This window comes from Narcine bancroftii, chromosome 4 (genome assembly GCF_036971445.1).
Source record: "Narcine bancroftii isolate sNarBan1 chromosome 4, sNarBan1.hap1, whole genome shotgun sequence".
NCBI lineage: Eukaryota > Metazoa > Chordata > Chondrichthyes > Torpediniformes > Narcinidae > Narcine > Narcine bancroftii.
This window is the reverse complement of record NC_091472.1, coordinates 29,560,357-29,583,305: the sequence shown is the minus strand read 5'-3', so window position 1 is coordinate 29,583,305 and position 22,949 is coordinate 29,560,357. Positions and strand designations below refer to the sequence as shown.

At 40.7% G+C, this 22,949-nt stretch overlaps 1 protein-coding gene across 1 annotated transcript in view; it reads right to left on the bottom strand.

Moving 5' to 3' along the window:
* LOC138762358 (formin-2-like) overlaps window positions 1-22,949 on the bottom strand; it is a 439,633-nt gene that overhangs the window by 197,842 nt on the left and 218,842 nt on the right. Inside the window, exon 8 of the mRNA XM_069936126.1 lies at window positions 430-491. Within this exon, the coding sequence (XP_069792227.1) occupies window positions 430-491 (62 nt within the window). The remainder of the gene's footprint in view (window positions 1-429; window positions 492-22,949) is intronic.

Genomic DNA, 22,949 nt, shown 5'->3' with positions numbered 1-22,949 from the left:
TTTGCTTATTTCCACAGGTTACAAACATTAACCTTCTTACATTCCATAAAGCGTATGCATTTTAACGAACTTATTTCATACAATGTTCCATGTCAGCCTAACATATCTGGACTCGATGAAACCTTGCAATTAGGACTTTGCAACCAGGCTGAGAAGGACTACAGAGCAAAATAGTGGCAACATGTTTTTGCTTTAAATTTCCTACTCTTATTGCATGAAGAATAGGCAAAGAGAATCAGATTATGTTAAATATAGGATTGTTTTGGAATTAAACAGTAGCTTGGTTACAGAGCAAAATATGTATCGCAGGAATCAATTGCTACATAAACTAACATGCAACTTTGAGCAAAGAGGTTAAATGCCCTGTTCTTAACTGCTCAGATCATAAACCTCATGGCCCTATTGTCATCTTTTGATCACAGTACTTACATTCTCATACAAGGCTTGAAGGGTCTCCAGGTCAACCAGAGAATTGTCCAAGTTCAGAACAGCTGCAGAAAAGGACAAAAAGAGGAGTTGTCAAAACGATGACAAGTCAGTGGTGAAAGGTTAATAAAGCACAAAGGTGCTCAATGGCTGTGGAGGTGACCCACTGGTCAGATGGGCTTAAGAGCTTTGGGTGCACATATGCTTGGTATTGTACTATGGCAATACTTGCAAACCAAGACCCTCACAGAGCCAGGTGTCAGTAACTAGAAACTTCCATCGTACACACAGACATGCACGCTCCATTATCATAGCCAAAGCTAGAGATCAGAAGGATGCCACAGACAAGGATTCCCAGAGAATTAGACAAGCAATGCCACAGCAAATTGAACTCATTCTCATCTCTGGCTGGTGTCAAACCCAAGTAGATTAATCCTGAACTGAATCAGCCAGTTAACTTCAAAACGTCAACAAGGGTCAAGTCCTCAATGCACAAATCTGACAGTTTTAGTGCACACTTTGAATAGTTCTTTCCCTTTCCCACAAAGCATGATGGGAGGTCTGGACTTCTCAAGCAATCGCCCATTATTAATTAGATTTTAGTAACATCTGTGGAAATTGGTAGGCAGACATTCAATTAATTCAATTAGTCCACCGGCACCCAGCAGCATTCCATCATTACATATACCTGTATGGGTGCGGATTTGACTCCGTGCATTTTATGAGCGTTTAAGAAGTGGGAATATCTACCCAGGGTCCACACTTCTAAAACTTTACAACACTGGCTTGAGTTCAGCAAGCCAGTGAGGCACACTTTTGCATACAATTATCCTAACAGCAGAGGCTGTTTAATCACACAAAATAAAACCTGCCGCTATTAGCGAAATCTGATGTTGCACTGTTTCATTTTACTTTTCTGTTTAAAACAATACCCTGCATTTTTGTTTTATGTTACATGATACCCTGCACTTTTAATTTTGCAATACCTGTGGTACTATGTACAAGTTGACTTGCCTGGACAGCATTCAAAACAAATAGTTTCCCCCACCCCCCCACTGTATTTTGGCATGTATGAAAAGAAGTTAATTCAACTTGCCTACTGAACAGCCTATTTTTACACCTTTCACTGACAATGTAGCACCAGCCAGGGGTATGATGTCTACAATTTAAATCAACAACTGCTATTTTCTTGTAAATTCTGCAACCGGTGAGGTGTGCTCAAGATGGCAGCACCTGTGCTTAGAAGGGATTACAGACTCTGGGGGAGCATTAGACCAGAAACTAGGAGAACACCCCGCCAATTCCTCTCTTGTTGAGAAAGAGAAATATAAATGACAGCCCTATAGAACAGTAACCACAGCAGCAGACCAGCAAGGGGCTCAACGGGCTGCTGGAGACTGGCTCATAGGATCCGGGTGTCGGAACGGAGATTAGAGAGAGCAGAGGGTAGGAAGGGCTCCCAAAGGGCCTCAGGCACTGAAGGCTTCCTGATCGTATCGGGTCTGGATTAGAGCTCGGATTACTGATGGTTTGAGCAGGAATCTGTGCAGCTGCAGAAGGGATGGAGACGAATTCAAGGACACTCAGCATCTCTGAAGGGATTCTTTTGCTATTAGAGGTGCCAGCCAATGTTCATTGTTTCCCTTATGGCAGAAAAGCTGCAGTACATCATCTATATTACATCTGAATGCATTGTTCCATGACAATAAAAGGAACCTTTGAACAAGTACCATTGCTGCATCTGGTTTGTGTGGCATTAAAACAACAGAGCACTGAGTGTGGTGTTAATCAATCACACCCATCACCTGCCTGGAACCACACTAATCTCCCACAAACTATTGCAGAAAGGAAGACTTCAGTTGAGTCTGTGGCTCCTTCATCTTGCCTCAAATGACAGCTTCATGCAGAGGGTCAGGCTGTCTCAGGGGATTGTTTAAACACGCTTAGTTTTCCTCTCATCTGACACACCACTTCCTTGCTCTGGGTAACTTGAAATCAAACAATCAACCATGGCTGATAACTTTGTGCACTGAAATCAGATGAAGTATATTCCACATGCTGACACTAAGGAGCCTGCACCCCAATAGCCTCTCAGACTTGCGGTGGTCAGCCAAGCAAGCTCCTACCAGACTTTGATCTACTGATCCAGCAATGTCCAAGCCCAAGGTATTAGAGGTTTTCCTCAGCTGAGTGACTTGAGGAGACCTCTGTCATTTTATATTTCATCTTCAAAGATACTTCTGGGTTTTAATCTGTCCCAGGATACCCACATCCTGTTCGCACTGGGCTAACCAGCACACAGATATCCAATCGCCCCGGTAATAACCGTATAACCATTTACGGAGCGGAAACAGGCCATGTTGGCCTTTCGAGTCCACACCGGTTCACTGATTTTGTGCGTCCTCTTCAGGCAATGGTCCCGGTAGATCACTTCGATGGGGGAGGGGACGAAGGGAGACTCCATTGATCCTCTCTGCCACTCTTTTTGCAAACAAAATCTGTCCGAGCACGTCTGGAATATTGGTTGGCAATCAAATGGTTGCAGGATTTTAAAATTAAATACTGTCAACTTCTTTAACAGGCTGTTTAAAGCCTGTACAGAGCACAAAACCTTCTTCCCTCCATCATCTCATCTATACCTCCCAATAAAAACAGCTAAAGGACTCCTTCCACCCACAGGTCAAACAGTTTTGTAAATATGTGAAACACCAACTCTACAAACAACTTCCTGCTTCATGACCTATTACTGATACACCTTTTCCTAGGCGGTCCAGCCCCAGGGTGATCTAACCTATTTGACTCCACAAGTTAAAATTAAATTAAAAAATAGAATGTAATTGGATGGTAAAAAAACATATTGAGAAGCTTGAAGCAAAACCAAAACTAAGCTACCCTCTGCAGCACACATGTCAAACTCTGGCCCGCGGGCCAAATTTGGCCCGCGATATAATTATATTTGTCCCGCAAGATCATATTAAATATATATTAGAGTTGGCCTGCTGGCCGCCGCGCCAGTATAGCGCATGCACACTGAAGGTGAAAATGAAGACGCTGGAGGTGTGGAGGGATCTCAGAGTCCCGAATCCCGGGGATCGGAGCGCCACACTCAGCCCGCCCGGCTCCCGGACACACAGACGCGGCTGGAGTTGGGGACCATCCTCGCTGGGTCCGCGCTTCAGCGGCGACGCCGGTCCGAACATCTCGTTGGCGATGCCTTCCCCCTCGCTCCGTGCGCGGCGGACCCTGCCTCCCGCTCCTTTTGTTGGAGACGAGCCCGGCGCAGTGAGGTCGCAGTTTAATCCCTCTCCAACCATGGGAGGGGGGGTGGGAGCAACGCGCTCTTCTCAGCCAATTCCTCCACTGCCCCGGACGCCAGCGTTTCAACAGGGGGTTCGGGTGCCTTCGTCAGGCGACCGACCTGTTGGTCCAAGACAAGGGGAGAGCATACAAACTCCACACAGACAGCACCTGAACTCGGGTGAACGTGGAGCTGTGACCCCCATATTCCACCTCAGGACTGTGTGTAAGATTGGGAGCAGTGAGACGGAAGCTTATTTTGTTCCTGTGATTTAAGCCTTTCTTGGGGTGGGGGGGGGGTTCCTTCTCTGACCACTTTTCTAACAATTAACCTAATCAGATGTGGAGTTACCACAATACAACAGTTCTCAACCTTTTTCTTTCCACTCGCGTCCCTGTGCCATTGGTGCTCTGTGATTAGTAAGGGATTGCTTAAGGTGGTCTGTGGATGGAAAGAAAAAGTTTGAAGACCACTGCTTTAATCATCCCTCATTGACTCGTCATGTGCATGGTTTCAGACGCTAAAGGAAATGGGCCAATGACAATGAAAGACTTTATCCAAAACTATTATTAAACATTTATTTTAATAAGAAAAAGTTTAACATTACATATGTTGAAAGAAGAGAAAACATGCAGATGTTGTTGAAAATTTTCAATAAATATTTAGTTCGGCCCTCGACTTAGTCCAAGTTTTTAATTTTGGCCCTCTGTGAATTTGAGTTTGACACCCCTGCCCTAGAGCAAAGAAAGGTCATCATTCCTGTCACAGATTGATGGAGCCCTCTCACACCCTTTCTCTTGGATGTGCATTAGAATTCATCCTGTAAACGGAACATTAATAGACAGTCTTCTCAGCTCTTTTCTCTTCTCTTCCCCCCACCCACCAGCCTGTTTTACTCCCATTCCCCTGCCTCCTACCTCATCCTGATTTTCAATATAAATTTAAGGTAGCTCAGGCATGAACCATTATGTCTGTTAAATCAAAGGAGACAGGCCTCCTCAAACCTTAGTGAGATGAGCTCCCACACCTTCTTATCACCCCAGTTTGAGACTATTTTTTACACGGCTAAACCAAATTTATTGTAGCGCAGGACTGGGGAGATGTTGGGCCTGCCTGTGCCTTCTTCGACCACTCTAGCAAACTGATTGCCCGCACTCATGCACATACACCATCAATGTGCCACTAATCTGTCCCAGGATACCCACGTCCTGTTCGCACTGGGCTAACCAGCCACGCAGATATCCGATCGCCCCGGTAATGATACACCTTTTCCTAGGCGGTCCAGCCCCAGGGTGATCCGATGCCTGTGTGCTGATTTGTGAACTTTCACCCTGACACGTTAACTGGTAGATTGTCAGTTAATTACTGGGATAAAGTGGCTGTGTGAATGGGGCTAATACTGATTGCTTTTTGCTTTCCATGGGTACTTCATGACCTGCTGAGTTTCTCTCACTCTTGTGTAGTGTACTGGATCCCAGCATCTACAGACTTCCTGATTACCTCCTCAGCATTAGCTGCTTCTTTGCATCACATGGAATGAGTTCTGTAGCCTCTTTTAAACTGCAGGACCTGGGCAGCCCTCCTGGGACCCAGGTGCGATTACAGGGGCAAAGGTGCTGGAAGCACTTTTTAAATTGCAGGGGGATCCCGCCACTGCAATGTCACATCACGTACTCAGCAGAACTACTCCTGGGTGTTCAGATGCTGGCTGCCTGGTGATGCACGCATGCAAGAATAAGTGAGTCTGTCATTTCTAATTTCAAATGGCCTGTGGTCGCAACCTAGGTAAGTTTAACTAGGTTCCCTGATTACCCGGGTCAGACCCTTTCTAACTGCTGCGTAACTGGGGCACTAACCAGGCAAATTGCCAGGTTAACCCCATTTTACGTGGCAGTTTGAAAGGGCCTAATGTCAATTCAACACTTCTCTTGACTTTACCACTTGCATGCTGGGCATGCCATTGTTGAGCAGAGGAGTTTTTGCAACTACTTTAGCTGTCTGGATGTCCACCACCTTTTCATAACCCAAGGCAGTAGAGCGATACAGCTTCTATTTGATCTATGGTTGTGAAATTTCTGTTCTCTTCACTGCATCCTTTTTAGCTTAATACCTTATTTTTAGAAAGGTCTAATGCCGCTTCCAATATATTTGCTGAAGCAGATTTGTTCTCCTAGCTTGATAGCCATGGGTAAGAGGGGCATGCCAGCTGGGTTGAAACCCACATTGTCATTGGGAATCTAGTGATGTTTCATTTCCTCAATGATGAAATGAAGATAATGGTAGCCTGTTGCAACTCAGGGGGCAAATAAGAGGCAATAATATGGGATTAGTCTGGAGTTATAGGTACGTCTAATAAGAAAAAAATAGATTTCCTTTCCTAAAAGCTTTCATTAATCACATTACCAAGGGTCCATTCAATCTTTCAGGATAGCTCCTGATAGCACAGTACAACAGACAATCCAAAGATGGATAATTAATGAAGAGTTCATGTGAAATCAGTGGGCCAGATGTGGCTATGAAGATGACTACTGCCATCTGGAGTACACTTCCTCAGTACTGCAGGCTCCAAGATTAAGATTGCAAACTTGGAGGCACAGATTCGACTCTGAAATAAAATCTTCACTCGTGTTCAAGAGACTACTTCTTGAAAAAAAAAGACAGGATTACACAGACATTTCCAAGGGAAGAATATTAGTGGGTTGTGCAATATTACTTAATTTTTAATCTGTTAAAACAAACCGTTGTTAAATTGCAATGTAGAAAACAGTGAACTTCAAGTGTATTCAATGATAGGATCAACAGATTTCTGGACATTGAACATGGGAATTGTAGCAAAATGAAGAACAATGACAGTAATAGCTTCTAAAACAGAATCTAGATGGTATATGGACAATACTCTTACCTTTTCAGTGAATGTAGACTTTTGACCAAATTGATGTGATTTTTAAAATTAATTTTTTTTAAAAATTTAGACATACAGCACAGTAACGGGCCACTTTGGCCCACAAGCCTACGCCACCCAATTTACGCACAACCCCAATGGTGGGGGGAAGCCAAAGCCCCCGGGGAAAACCCATGCGGACAGGGGGAGAATGTACACTTATCTTATAGACAGCGTGGGATTCGGACCCAAGTCCTAATCACTGAAGCTATAAAGGTGTCACGCTAACCACTTCACCAATTGTGCTGGCGAGATGTTATAATGTATTTATAAATTTACCGATGCTGCAGTAGTTTTTTTTCCTCTCAAGCTTATTTAGGATGTGAGTTTAGTTTTCTTTACGAGGGGACAAGGGAGTTTTGGTACAGTAATCTCACTTGATACTGTATGTGACAAGACTGCCAACTGCTGTCAAAAACTCCCAAGGAGAAGAGTCTGAGGCAGTATTTACAAAAAAATATTTGTACACCTAGATAATACTCATAAGTACAACTCCCTATTAAAGCCATCTTTCAAGACAGTTTATAGCATAATAAATTCCTGCTATGATTTCACTTTTTGGCTGCAAGTCAAACTCATTTGAGAGTTTTGTTAGTTCCTAAAAGTGTCGAAGCTTTCACTTCTCTGCTAATAATGGCTTTAAAGTAGAATCATTTAATCCACTTCAAAGCAATTATGGATTAAGGACACATCACAGCACAAGAATTGTGACCAATTTTCAAATCCATTCCCTCAGTGGAGGTGCAAAATAATTCCTTCGTTTGCTCCTTTTCAAATTCAAACATTGAAAATAACTCCATGTACTGCTATTTTTTTTCCCACATCCAAGCTTTAAGCTCAGACCTAGTCCAGACTAATGAGATGGTGGTCTCCATTTCTGATAGTTACCAGGTTTGTGGTTTAGCCCATTTTGACTTTAGTGTACAGCTGATCTCATTTACACTGGGGCATCACCAAAGACAGACTGAGAGATTGATCTGCAGAACATAATTCACGAGTGGGATGCGAGATTACAAGTTGCCTATTGGTTCAATTCTCCTTTTTGCTCTCACATCAATTCTCTGGAGGATCAGGGCACCTGGTATGTTTATAAAATTGAGAAGCATAGGTAGGGTACACAGAATCTTTGTCAAAAGGCAAAAAAAAACATATGAGAGGATGCAAGGCGAGTTGATGAGGTATGGGGTTTAAAGAAATCTGCAGGGCTACTTTTTTTTTTAAATACAGAGAGCAGTAGGTGTCTGGAACAGTCTGCAGAGGGTAGTGATGAAAGTCTCCAAGAGTCTTTTACATGAATATGTGGGAGTTAGAAGGACATGGGCTATATACAGGCAGAAAAGATTTTTTAAGCTGGTATCATGCTTGGGGCAAGCAGTGGGCCAAAGGGCCTGTTCCTATGTTGTACATGTTCTACCCTTCGACACCTTCATCATTCCAACAAAGCTCAATGTAAATGAAAAGAAAAATATCAATATGATAACTGAACTATACAAACCACTTGCTTCTCAAATTTTTACACTTAGACATACTGCACCAGAACAGGCCCTTCCGGCCCATGAATTTGAGCTGCCCAAATACCCCATACATTTTGAAAGGTGGGAGGAAATGGGACCACCATGCAGATAGGTGGAGAATGTACAAAATCCTTAAAGGCAGCACTGAAGTCGCATCTGGGTCACTGGCCCTGCAATATTGTTCTGCTAACTGCTACGCTAATCACGCCGCCCTCCGTTTAAGGTTTCCCGATTGTGTTGAGGGAGGACACAAGGGAAAAAGTTGAGGGAGAACCAAAATGACATGATTGGACAAAGGACAAGAGATGAAATGATAGATGACATACAATACAAGACAAAATGAGTCACCATCACAAAATCTATATATGTCCTTGATGATCAAGGTATGGAAATGGTTACAGAAGAGTGGAAGGGAAGCACTGAAAAATCTCCAGTGGTTCATATTGGAAGGGAAAAGCAGTCACCCTGCAGGGTAGACCAACACATGGCACATGTCCATTCAGGATCCCTTTCCAACAACAGTTTCCCCTCATTATGATCTGCCACCCTGGCAATTTAGACCAGAAGTCATTGACCTGAAACATTAACTCTTTCTCCCCTCTGCACAGATGCTATCTGAACAACCACTTCCAGAAAGTGCTATTTTTATTCCTAATTGTCCATTTGCAGTCATTTGTTTTTCATTTTACATTTCCAGCAGGATTTGACTCCTTTTAACGACCACAATTAAATAAAGAATTCCAATAATGGCTCGAGGCTAATGTTTCTCATAGCTTCGGAATAATGTATTCTGAAATATTTCCTTTGGCAGTTCGTTGATGGCGAAGGGAGAAGGTGTTGACGCAAGTGGGGAATGAATTGTAAAAAAGAAAAAGGTTAAAAAGGGAAACTGACACGAATTGCTTGCTTATTGAGGGCAGAAGAAAACAATGGTTTCATCCTGTTTTGGTGAGTGTGGGGGTAGAGACATCAAGTAGTAGAAAATGAACACCAATTATGGTCCTTACCAAACATTATGCACAATTTAAGGCCACTGATAAAGTTATTCAACAGGTAGACAGGCCACTCACTTCTGCATTTCATTCAGTTTGCTCCGGACAAAGGCTCATCGAACAAAGGCTCAGCGTGGAGCTTGATCAGAGGCCCAATGCTCCCCTTAAAGCAAGGGATTGATTGTACCATCAGCATGTCCTACAAACATGGCCGCTGCAGAGATGGGGGGGGGGGGGGGGCGCCGTGGTTGGCCTTCTCACAAAAGTAAGCGGCAACTCTGGAAAGCAAGGCCCACCTGAGGAAAGGTGGACTGCGAAGTGGCGGGCCAGCCTCCTGGACAGCCGCAGCACCTCTGCGGGCTTCTTGAAGCTGGGTGAGTAGTTTGAAGCGCTTTGTATTTCGGTGCCCAAAACGGCAGCACCAAAATTTCACCTTCGTGTATAGGACCCGGATGGTTTTTGAGGCAATTTTTTTGGAAAAAAGGAGGGTTCTATATGCTGTCAAATACGGTAGTTCCTTTTGGAATGCACACACTTCAAGTTATATTGCTATTAATTCAACTCAGCTGCTGCTCTGGAGCATGACTTCATAACACAATTATGTCACAAAAACAGTATTTTAACATTCAGGCTCAGTTCCTGACACTCCTTTTTATTGAGGAAATCTTGTGAGAAACAATAAAGCCCCAGAACTAATCTGTTCAGTCCTTGTGGAAAGAGCGGACTCAATGTACATAACCTCACTCTTCCTTTTCAGTGAAATATCAATAGATTGTCTACTATTGTGGATCGAGGTCTGATTACCCTTGAACTGCTTTCCTTTGTTGAGGCAAAGCAGGAAATAGAAAGAACACTAAACTAAGTTTCTCTGCAACGATAAATGGGTTTCATCTTGGAAGAAACAATGTGGTTAAAGATGGGAGAGGAAGGCTTGTGGCTACTGTGGTTTTAAATTGTGGGTTATATTCAAAATCAATTGAAAAGATCAAAGGCTGTCATCTACCTCAACCAAGTTCAAAAAACAGCTCTTGTGAAGTATAGTACCTACAATGGAGTAGGCCCAGTCCATTTCAATTTGTGATAGGGTAGAAACTCAAAACTGAAAAAGAAAGGTGGTGCTACCACTGCTGCTGGTGTTAACCCGGGGAGAATGGGGAGTGGAGACACAGCACTCCTCCACAGGGTTCAACTGCCCGGTCCCAATGCCGACGGCCCTGTACAGGCTTTAAACAGCCTGTGAAAGGAGCCGACAGTGTTTTTATTTAAACTCCTTGAACCTAGTTGTCTGCTAGCAAAGACTTTGAGGAGATGCAGACTCCTGGGAGCAGCGGACCAATGTAGGGTACCAGAATCAGGGAGAAATGCGCCCCGTTGAGAAGCATTGGAGACAACCCTACAGGACGGTGACCAACAAAGGTCTCAGTGGCTGAAGGACCCACACAGGCTGCAGGAGACATGGTAAAAGAACACTGGCTCAAGTGAATCAGGCAGCTGAACCAGGATTTGAGAGGGTGCTGAGGGCAAGAAGGACTCCCGAAAGACCTATGGCACTGAAGGCTTCCTGATTCTATCAGAGGTTTGGATCTAGAGCTCGGGTTACCAATGAATATGCAGCTGCAGGAGTGCTGGAGGTCACTTGATGGTTTGCTTTGCTTCTTTTTTCTCCTGCTAAGGGGTGCTGGGCAATCAATACCAATAATGACTGTCTGCCTCATGGCAAATTCCTGGGTGTCAACATCTCTGAGAATTTGTCCCGAAGCCTCTATTTCGATGTAATTACAAAGAAAGCTCACCAGCAACTATACTTTGTGAGGAATTTGAGGAAATTTGGTACGTCACCCAAGAGACTCAAACTTCTATAGATGTACTGTGGAGTGCATTCTGGCTGGTTGCATTACTATCTGGCTCAGAGGTGCCAATGGTCAGTACAAGAAAAAACTCCAGAGGGTTGTTAATTTAGCCTGGAACATCACAGGAACCAGTCTTCATTTCATTGAGGACTCCAACAAGAAAGCAGCTTCCCTCCTCAAGGGCACCCACTGCCCAAGCCATGCCCTCTTCATTCTGCTACCTTTGGGAAAAAGATACAGGAGCCTAAAGACAAGCACAAGGACAGCTTCTTCTCCATTGTTATCAGGTTCCTGATGGATCAATAACCAAGGACACTGTTTTACTTTGACTTTTCGTGCACTATTTTTATTTTTTGTCAGGTGGTTTATATAAATGTTTGCTCTATGATGCTGCAGTAAAACAACAAAGTTCATGACAAATTCTGATTCTGACTAAAGGAAATTTTGTGTAATTTTCTGTTTTATTATATGGCACCAAAAGAATCTTGAAAATATTAACCACTCTATTAAATATGACAACTCTAAACCTCTGTTCCCCACTCTGCAACTGGATCCCTGACTTTCTCATTGGAAAACCACAGTCAGTACGAATTGGAAACAACGTCTCCTCCTCACTGATCATCAACACAGGTGCACCCCAAGGACGTGTGCTTAGCCCACTGCTCTACTCATTAAACACGACTTTGTGGCCAGGCACAATTCCAATGCCATCTACAAGTTTGCGGATGACACCACAGTTGTCAGCAGAATCACAAGTGGCAATGAGGAAGCGTGGAGAGGGAAGATAGATCATCTCATTGAGTGGTGTAACGACAGCAACCTTCAGCTCAACGTCAACAAAACCAGGGAGATGATTGTGGACTTCAGGAGGAAGTCAGGAGAACATGACCCAATCCTCATCGAGGGTTCCGTAGTGGAGAGGGTCAACATGTCTGAGGATCTGTCCTGGAGCCTCCACATTGATGCAATCACAAAAAAGGCTTTCACAAAGTACAGTACGTGACCAAAGACTCTCAAACTTCCACTGGTGTACTGTGGAGAGCATTCTGGTTGGTTGCATCACTTCCTGGTAAACTCGAGAGGATTGTTAACTCAGCCTGCGACATCACAAGCACCAGACCTCACTCCATCGAGGAAGGCAGCGTCTTAAAAGAGCAGCCTCCATTTTCAAAGACCTCCACCACCCAGGCCATGCCCTCTTCACTCTGCTACCATTGGGGAAAAACGTGCAGGAGCCTAAAGACGTGCAGTCAACAGAACAAGGACAGCTTCTTCCCCGCTGCCATCAGATTCCTGAATAATCAATGAACCAAAGACAACATGTTACTTTTTCTGCTCTATTGTTATTATTTTATTTTTATAGTAATGTCATAAGATGGCTTATAATACGTATGTTTTCACTCTGACGCTGCCAAAAACACCAAATTTTATGACTTATTCATGACAATAAATCCTGATTCTGATCCACACTTCTTTCCCTCTACAGATGCTGCTTCATCTAAGGTTTGAGACTTCAAACATAAAGCCATTTTATGTCAGCCTCCGCCTTGAGGCCGGCTACAGGAATGGAGGGAAAACTAAGAACTTACCTTTCAGCAGCCCTAAAAGGCTGCTCCAGTGTCCCATTCATATCCAGAGGTGCCTCATAGTGCCCTCTGGAATCAATGGAGGTGGGACGACTTGTGCCATAGTGCCACTCATCTTAAATATGTGGCAGAGCAATGGGTGTCTTCCTTGCCCATATCCCCCAGGCAGATGGAACTGCTCTGTGGTCCCCAGAACAGTTTCAGCTGCGTGGGGGATCATGGGTAGGGAAGACAGCCATTGTTCTGCCGTGTTTTGAGCGGCAGAGAGCAGCACCGACAGCCGCCCCCTGACGGATCCCGCTGGTTCCCATTGACCCGCTGGCCCCCGCTGACAGCTCCCACTGCCCCGCCACCCCAGACTGAGAGGGGTGAGTGGGGAGATGGGTCGCAGGCTGACGGCATCATTAGCTCGCCCATAACCAGCCACTTGCAGCGGGTGTAAATTCAGCTTAGGCAACTGAGTGCAGCACTCCGCCGATTATCCTTCCCTGAGAAGGGTTGGAATCAGCGCCTCAGAGCCAGCCACTGTGCATTCACGAAGGTATGTCTTTAACCTTAAGGCCAAAGAACCTCTGCCTTTACAAATGAGTGTTGGTCTACCTGAAAGTCCATATGGTTTACTAACAATGAAATTCAGCTATTGCATTGGAGGCTGTTAAAATTCCCAAGACCTCTTTCTTTAAAAAAAAACATTTTACTTAAATGTTTCATCTGGGTAAATTAGCTTCCCTTTGTCAGATTTAATTATTGCAATTTATATCTGTGGAATTTGCCACAGATGATTTTATGTAGTGTGAAAATCCCAACTCATCAGGATATATGTAATGGTCTAAACATTTCAATTTACCATTACACATAACAGTAACTATCAAGGAAGATAAGGATGAAGATAAGGCAATTTTACCAACAAAAACAGGGATTTAGCTAACAAATTTAATGCAGGATAAGCAAAAGAGCCCAATATGCAAAGGTAAATGTAAAACATGCCTCAGTGAACTTAAATTCAATTAAAAAGTGTATGCAAATTCCACAAAATTATGAGATTGATGCAAAAAAATTGGCTCACTCACATTCTTAAAAGTCATCTTTCCTTGCAAACTTGTAGGACTGAGATTGACTCTCAACTACCTTCCAAAATTTCAAAGGCAAAAACTGCAGGCTTACGAATGACTAAATAAAAAATACATTTACCAGAAAGAAGCAAATAGCCTTACATTTTTAATCTCATTTAAACTTGTGCTTGGATATCATCTTTTGTGTCCCAACGTGCATTCACAATATCTGAAGAATCATCAGATGCTTCAATGACAGTGAATGAAACATTAATGTCTTCCACACATCAAAATCCCAGAAGATAAATGCACTGATAACTTGTTAACAGCATTGGTCGGGAGATGTATGCTGGGTAAGGCCAGACCAGTGGTTTTCAAACTGCCCACCCCCTTCCCCAGCCGAAACTCACATTCCATTTTAAGCAACCCCTATGCCATAAGTGCTCTGTGATTAGTAATGGATTGCTTAAGGTGGTATGTGAGTAGAAAGAAAAAGTTTGAAAATCATTATTTTAATTATGCCTAATTGACTCATTATGTGCACAGTTTCTTAACTCCAAAGGAAATGGGCAAATAACAATTTTTCTCAAGCAAAATATTTCAGCAACAATCGAGTCTAGAGCAGTGATTCTCAACCTTCCCTTCCCACTCACATACTACCTTAAGTAATCCCTTACTAATCACAGAGCACCAATGACATAGGGATTGCTTAAGGTGGAATGAGAGTTTGGGGAGGGGGCTCTTTGAAAACCACTGCTCTAAACTCTTGCTGTCCTCTGGATTGGGCAATTTAATCTTATACATCCAACCAAGTGGGAAGTTAAACAATCAATTTAACCATCAACTGATATTTGGAGACAGATATCACATCCCAAGTATTGGATTCAAGTTCTGAACTTATGCACATGTATCTTTGTTACAGCCAAATTTTCTAATGTTTACCACTAAACCATGACATTTCTCTCCATTATGAGGAGAGACAGGATTGGTTAGATTTGTCCTTGGAGCAGACAACTAGGAAAAATACAAATGATATAGAGTCAAGAGTAGGAACATTTACCCCACCACAAAGATATTTAAAACTAAAGACACAATTTTAGGATATGGGGTAATAGGGGATAAGGGAAAGAACTTTTCACCTAGATGGTGCTTGGAATCTGGAACACAATACTCAATCACTCAACAAGTGGAATCCTGGCAAGAAGTCTGTGACAAAATGCTGGAAAACAAGATAATATATATATATAGATAAGACATGAAGGTTGGCAAGGATAAAGTGGGCCATAGGGTGGTTACTGTTTAAAGGGGCTCTAACTGTACCCTGGATGACTCCAAATTTTCACTTTAATTGAAGTGATCATATTTCAAAAACATTTATTGCAAATGCACATTGCAGTGTGAAAAAATATCATCCAAACACAAGTTTAAAAGAGATCTGAAATGCATGTGTTGTTTCATTTTATTTGTTGCTCATTTTTTGGATCCAGCTGGTAGCATTCTTCTATTTCCTCCAACACTCATCTCCCATGCCACACATACTCTTCACCTGCACACTGGCTTTTTACAAATATGCACAAAGACCCCCAGATCCCACTGTATCTCAGAGAGTTCTGTATTCTTTCAGCAGTAGCTCGCATCTTTTAATTAACATATGCGACAATTTTACGTTTCCCAACATCAGACTGCTAGATCTTTGGCCATTCATTGACCCATCTATATCCCTTTTTGGCCTTGTTTTCTCTTCACAATTTCTTTCCTGCCTTTCTTTACATACACCTTCGGCCTTACAACTTTTAATGCCTTCATATGATTTTTATAATCTATAGAAATGTTGGAGCTGCAGCATCCATGCCTGTGGCACACCACACAAACAAAGCACCTTGTGAACGAGAGAGTTCCATTTAGGATTTTTATCCTCATTTCTACCCCAAGGACTTTTATTTTTATCAAAAACCTTTGAAGTAGAATCCTCACATCCAACAGTATGACGCCCACCTGTTCCCTCTGAACCCTGAGCATGTAGGGGTATGGGGTTAACATGGAGGTACAACCAAAATCTTGATATACATCAGAACAAGCTTGAAGGACCTAGTTCTGCTCCTTATTCCTTCAGTTACTCTTCAATTGTGGGCTCAATGGTTCTTATTCTTGTGGCCCTTCTGGAACCCTGCTCATTATTGGCACCCTCACAATTCCCAATCCTGTTACCTGGATTCGCAAGCCATTCACTAGCAGCCCAAAGTCTGGCGCAAGTCCTTTGGCCTCTGAGCCTCTCATTGGTCAGTGTGGTATGCCGACTTGCATATCACCTCTTGGAAAGTGGATGAATAATTGCCAGCACAGACTTTGATGTATCAATCTTATGAAGTATAACAGGTGTGTGAAGAAGATAATATTTAACAATCTACTTATGTTATATTTCAGCTACTATAGCACAAGCACTTTGATTCATTGACAAGAAGCAGGGCATCTTATTTGCTTTTACTGTAACCTGTTGATCCTAATACACAAAACACCAAATTAAGGTTATCCCTCACAGTGGAAAAAACTGCTAGTGCATGTACATGTGCGTCCTTTACCTCTGTTGCGAGTCCTCTATGCATGTAAATAAAAACTACTGTTCAATCTGCTGCATTCAGACTTGTTACCCTTGGGACCCATCAAACCAATTTCACACACACAACAGATTGATATGCAGGTGCGAATGTAGTATTAGATTTGCCAGAAAATATTGGGCTTGTTGGGTAACATTTGGACATACCTCATCATCTGACCTTGTATTCCCCGAAAAATAGATAATCTAGAAGTCACCAAATTGAAGACTTGCAAAAAGGTTTTAATTGTGAAGATATAGCAAAGTTATTTTCCTCTAGAGGGGGAAGAACTCAATAACAAAGCAACACATTTTAAAAAATTAATTGAGGGAATACTATTGAGGACTTTTCTTCCAATGCAATTGGCTGTGGAGAAATCTTCATCCCCAGATGGGTGCATATACGGTATTCGCCGCGTTATGATTACCTGAATTATGAAAATTCACTTTTAATGAAGAAACCTGTGCTCGCTTTTACGAAAGGATTGGAATGGGTGTTTGCTTTTAAGGAAATAGCCTCCAATGGTAGTGAATGGGTATTCTCTTTACGTCATTTCAGCTTACGAAAGGTTTCATAAAGTTTCATAAAATACTACAATTTAGGGAATATGGGCCAAGACAGGAAAAAAATGATGTTCAGATGAGTCAGTTAAGTTTAATGGTATGGTAAATTTGAAAGGCAGTATGAATAGCAGTTAGATGGAATAGATGTTCTTTTATGAAAGACTAACAATAAAAAAAAAATGCAAAGGAAATAAAGTCACGTTAGCCTTGTTATTCACCATTAGAAGGGGAGAAATGGCGTTGTACAATTTGAGTTTGCAGCCAGCTTTCCCTTCCTGTTTCCTGAGCTGAATCACAATTCAAAGATGAAATGCGAATGACTCAACAGCAAGTGGTGTGTAATGCAAACTACTTGCATGGCATATAAATATAAACTTCATTCTTCATATTTAAAATAAGTATAATACACGTGGGAGTTATGAAATTACACAAATGTATTCAGTAATTTAATTTGAGCAAGGAACTACAGATGTTGGACTCTGAAGCAATGATAATAATAATGAGTTTAATCATACATATTGCACAATATACATATACACCAAAATAAAACAGGTATGTGTAAAGAAAACCACAGAAACTGAATATGTCAGGCAGCATGCATGGAGAAAAACTGGCAGTCAACATTTCAGGTCAGGACAGTGTTAGATGCTGCACACTAAAAATTAGCAGAGCACGCTGACGGGGCTGATATACATTTCAAGCACTGCATTATTTTAAACAGCAAAATCTGCTCTTGCAGTAAATGATCTTGACCAAAATAACCCAAACTCTGCCCTCTATTGCGAAGGACAAAAGGCAGTCCCAGAACTGACGTCTGCACTAATTGAAGGGATGCAGATTTCCCCTCTCCTACTTGGTGTAGAGGTGCATAGAAATTAGGCCCGACGATGTACAAGACTCAGATCAAGCAACCTTACCTCAGCTCTGTGTTAATTTGGCTTCAAAATTTTAAATTTAAACATACAGCATGGTAACAAGCCATTTCAGCCCATGAGTCTGTGCTGCCCACTTTACACTCCATTAACCCACACCCACTGGTATGTCTTGAACGGTAGGAGGAAACCGCAGCCCCTGGAGAAACCCACATAGACTCGAGGAGAACGTTTAAACTCCTTACAGACCCCGGTCCAACCCCGATAACTGGTGCTGTAAAGGCATTGCTCTAACTGCTATGCCAACCATGCCACCCTCACAAGACAGCCATGACCAGCCTGCCAAGAAACCCTTAGGTTGATATTCAACATTTCTCTGCTCTTCTAAAAAGAGAAAACTCAGTAATGACCATACTTTGGACTCTGCTTCCTAAATTGAATGATGTAAATTAGAGGATCAAGAAATGACAAATCTCACCCAGTGATCATTCATTCCTATAACAGTGATGGTTATTTCAGCTCTGTTCCACATCTCCCAAGTATCAGTGGTTCAAAATCTGACTTTGTGTTAATCCTAAGCAATTCCATTTGTCAGCAGGTTACCATTTAATTCATAATCAGCATAATATTGGGCTGAACAGGAAAGTTGGCAGACGCTGTGATTATAGTGCAATACATAAAAGTTTTGGAGAAGCTCACAGTGTGAATAGGAAGCAAACAGATTTTACCAATGTTTCAGACCTGAGCCATTTGTCAAGGTATGAGATAAAGAGAAGGCAAGCATCTGAATAACAAGGAGGGGAGGAGGAGGAGGGAAGAAGCGGCAGAGGGATGTGCATAGGTCAACAAGCAAGAGATCAGGGCATGGCGAAGCAAAGGAGTTAGACTGACGTGTTTTGTTTGAGCTCTCCATGAAGAGTATGAAAGACAGTTAAAATCTTAAAATTAAGAGTTTTTTTTCACCAAAAAAATGGAAAATCAAGCACTAAGAAACCAAGGCAGCTGAGAACAAAAATTGAGAAGTTTCTACTCAGCCAGAAACATCGACGAAAGCCTGAAAGGGAGCAGCATAAGAGTGGCCTCGGGACTGGCGGACTCCAGCAGAGCAAGGGAGTCGGGACAAGAACTAAACATTATCCTGGAGAAAATGGAAAACTTGAGCAATCAATTTGCAGGCATTGAAACTGTAATGAGAGACATGACGAAAAGGATGATTGAAATTAAAGAAATTGTCGAAACCTTAATGGAAAGAATGAACCAGGCAGTAGAAGACTTGATAAAAAACACAAAATAAGCTAAAAGCTTGGAAAAAAGTCAAATGGGATTTGGACAGACAAGGTTTGCTGGATAAGATCAAACACGTGGAGAATTTTAGCAGACAAAACAATGCTTGAATTGTCGGACTGAAAGAAGGAATTGTGGGAAGAGATTTGTTGAACTTCTTTGAAACATGGATCCTGCGAGTGGTGAGAAGACTAATTCAGAAAAAAAAATTACATATCGAAAGGGCTCACCAGACACTTGGACCCAGGAGAGCTGCCAATCAGCGACCATGGTTGGTTCAGGTAAGACTTTTGAGTTACTGGGATTGGGAAACAATTCTGAGAGCAGCATCAAAGCAAAATAATGGCTCGCTTGAGACTGACTTGTTTTTTCAAGATTTAGGAAAGGAAGGAGTTTGACAATGCAAATAAGACAATTGCATTCCAAAAACTTGAAATATTTAATGATGTACCCTGCGACTCTGAGGGTCAAAATAGCAGAAGGTAATCAGCGATTTTTCAAGAATAAGAACGAGGTGGAAGACTTCCTGCGATATTTATGAAAAGACTGAGGTTGCCAAAGAAGACTGAAGTAGGTTTACAATGGGACCAAGTAAAAGTTGGATTTGGTTTAAGAGAGTCTTGTATTTGTTGTGGAAAAGAACATTTTATTGAAATGTTCACAGAGAGCTCAGTAAAAATTTAGGAAAAATAGTTGCAGGGTGGATACTCTAATCTAAGGGGCAGAATGGTGCCCAGAGAGGAGTGTCTATAAAAGGTGGTACGAAAGGGAAGGGTTTTTCTTCCTCTATAGTTTCTGCTGGCTTTTTTCATGTATTTTGGGGTTTCCTGCTTACATCACCACCAGGACAGGGACATGATATGTGTTTTTAAAGGGGAAAGATCATTATTTAAACAATCCAAAAGGTTTTTTTTATATATATAAACAACATTTGTTTAAAAATCAATATGGTTAGGATGCTAGAAATTATTGGTATTAATGTTAATGGGATAAACAGTGTGGTGAAAAGGAAGCGGCTCTTGGCACATCTAAAAAAAATTAATAGCGGATATAGTCTTTCTACAAGAAACACATCTTACCAAATCAGAACATGCTGAATTAATAAAGATGAGTGGGACAAGTAATATCGTCGTCTTTTGGCTCAAAAGCAAGAGGAGTCATGATTTTAATTAATAAAAATATACCAATAATAGTAAAAGAGACATTGATTGACCAAACCAGATGATTTGTAATGGCACATTGTAAAATTTATGCAGAATCATCAACTTTTCTGAATACCTATGCACCAAATTATGCAAATATGCCTTTATGAAGGATATATTTTTAAAAACAGTTGAGGGAAGAGAAAATATACAGGTCAGATGAGATTTCAATTTCTCTCTAGATCAATACTGGATAAATCTGTCAGAACAGCTATAAGAGAAAAAAAGCTGCAAAAACAATACTATCATTTATGAAGAATTTAAATTTGATTGACATATAGAGGCAACTGAACTCCATAGAAAGAGATTATTTATTCTATTCAAGGGTACATGACTCACATACAAGGTTTGATTTGCTTTTAATGTCTGCCCAGTTAAAAAGTAGAGTGGTAAAAATGGAACATTTGGCAAGACTTTTATCAGTTAATTTGCCATTACTTATTTCAATAATGGAAAAACAAGAAAATGTGTATGGATGGCATAGCAATGCCACACTGTTGAAAAGGAAGGACTTTTGTGAGTTTATTAAGCGATAGATAGAATTATTTCATGAAATTAATCTTTCTTCTGCTGATTATAGCTTTTTAACATGAGATACCTCTTATAATGGATTTATTGGACCGGGCAGTGAAGACCCAGATCTTCCCGAATCTTTCCCAACTGCAATAATTACAGTACTACCAAAGGAAAGAAGAGATCCATGAAAAACTTCATCTAGACCTCTATCACTTCTGAATGCTGATTATAAAATATTGGCAAAGGCACTAGCTAATAGGCTGGGATAATATCTACCAAAATTAATATATACAGACCAATTAGGATTTGTTAAAGGAAGACTTCAAATAGTCTAGGTAGACTTTTTAATATAATACATATGGCAAAATCAAATTTGAATCCAAGTATAACCATCTCCCTAGATGCAGAAAAAGCATTTGATCAATTAGAATGGTCTTTCCTATTTAAAATAATGGAAACATTTGGTATTGGCAGAACTCTATCATATGGAATACGTTACCTATAGCTTTAATTGATAGAGTTAATTGTGTTAAGATGAATATCTTTCCTAGAATACAATATCTTTTTCAATCGATTCCAATTGCGATTCTTCAAATTTTTTAAAGGAATTAAATGCTTGTATTAGGAAATGTTTATGGAAAATGAAAATGGCAAGTGTTTCCTTGGAGAAATATGATTTGGGAAGTTTACAATTCCCCAATTTTATGAATTATTAAAAGCAGCCCAGAGGCAGTTTATTAATGCAATGTATGATTTAAATCTAGAACTCAGTAAAATAGGAGAAACAAAGCCACAAGATTTTATTTATAAATGATTGTTGATAGCTAATAGAGAAACTCCAATTTTTAATTCAACTTTGGAATAAGGATGCTAAAGAGATTGGGGAGGTTGGATGTCAGGGAAAAAAAAACATTATTTCAAAATAGATTTATTCCTTTTTCCTATTGGGAGTCCATTTTTAAGGCTTTGGCAACATCATGGTATTAAGAAGATGGAGGATTGTTTTGAAGTGGGGAAATTTATCACTTTGAGTTGAATGAAGGAAAAGTTTCAGATATCTGAGAATATCAATCTGTTATTATCAGGTTACGAACTTTCTACAGGATACTTTTCATCATGATTTGTTATTGCCAGCAGGGACAGAGGTGGAGTCATTGATAAGTAATGAAGTTTTTAAGAATTTTGGTAATGTATAATTTGTTACAAAGGAAAGCCCAGAAAGTTGGGGTTCATAATTCATGACAAAGATGGAAGATAGATTTGATAGACAAATAAATGAGCAGAATTGGATCGAGTAGTGTAGAGAAAGTATGAAAAGTACAATAAGGTTGGTACAATATAATTTTATCCATCAGTTATATTTGATACCTCAAAAATTAAATAGATTGAACCATACCTTTTCTGATTTATGTTTTAGATATGGACAGGAGGTTGGTACTTTTTTCTATTCTACTTGCCAATGCACTAGGGATAAATCTTTTTGGATGGAAATAGGTAATTTGTAAGAATGAATAACAGGGGTTAAATTCCCACAGGAACCAATGTTATTTCTATTGGGAGATATTAAAGGAGTTAAACCCAAATTAAAATTGAATGTCAGGTGAAATTTTACAAATTGGTTTAGCAATAATTAAGAAATGTATTGCTATAACTTGGCAATCAGATGCAGATTTGGGAATACAAAGATGGCAAGGAGAAGTTCGGAGTTGCATACCACTTGAAAACATATTTATCATTTTAAAACATACTATATATTTTGGAAAATATGGTGCCCATATTTACAAATGGGCAGTACAAATATGTAAATGAACTCAGACATTCTCTTCCTCCTAATGGAGGAATGACAGGAGTCATTTATAAATAAAATCTTTATATTAGAGGTATTATAATATGAAGTACTCCTGTCATGAATCTCTTGTCTTATACTCACTTTATTTTGCATTGGGCTTAGTGAGGGAGGGATATTAGGGGGATTCTTCATTCACTATTTTTTTTAAATTAGAGAGAGAAAGCGATATATATATATATATATATGTGTGTGTGTATATTATATATATATATATATTTGTATATATATAATATATATATATTTGTGTGTGTATATATATATATATATGTGTGTGTGTGTGTATATATTTTATTTTTTTTTAGTTGATTTATAGTAATGTATCTGCATTTTTGCGGTTTTAAATTTATAAATAAATTTTTTTTTAAAGTACTCTTTATTATAAACCACAAGCCAAAATTATAATAATCAGA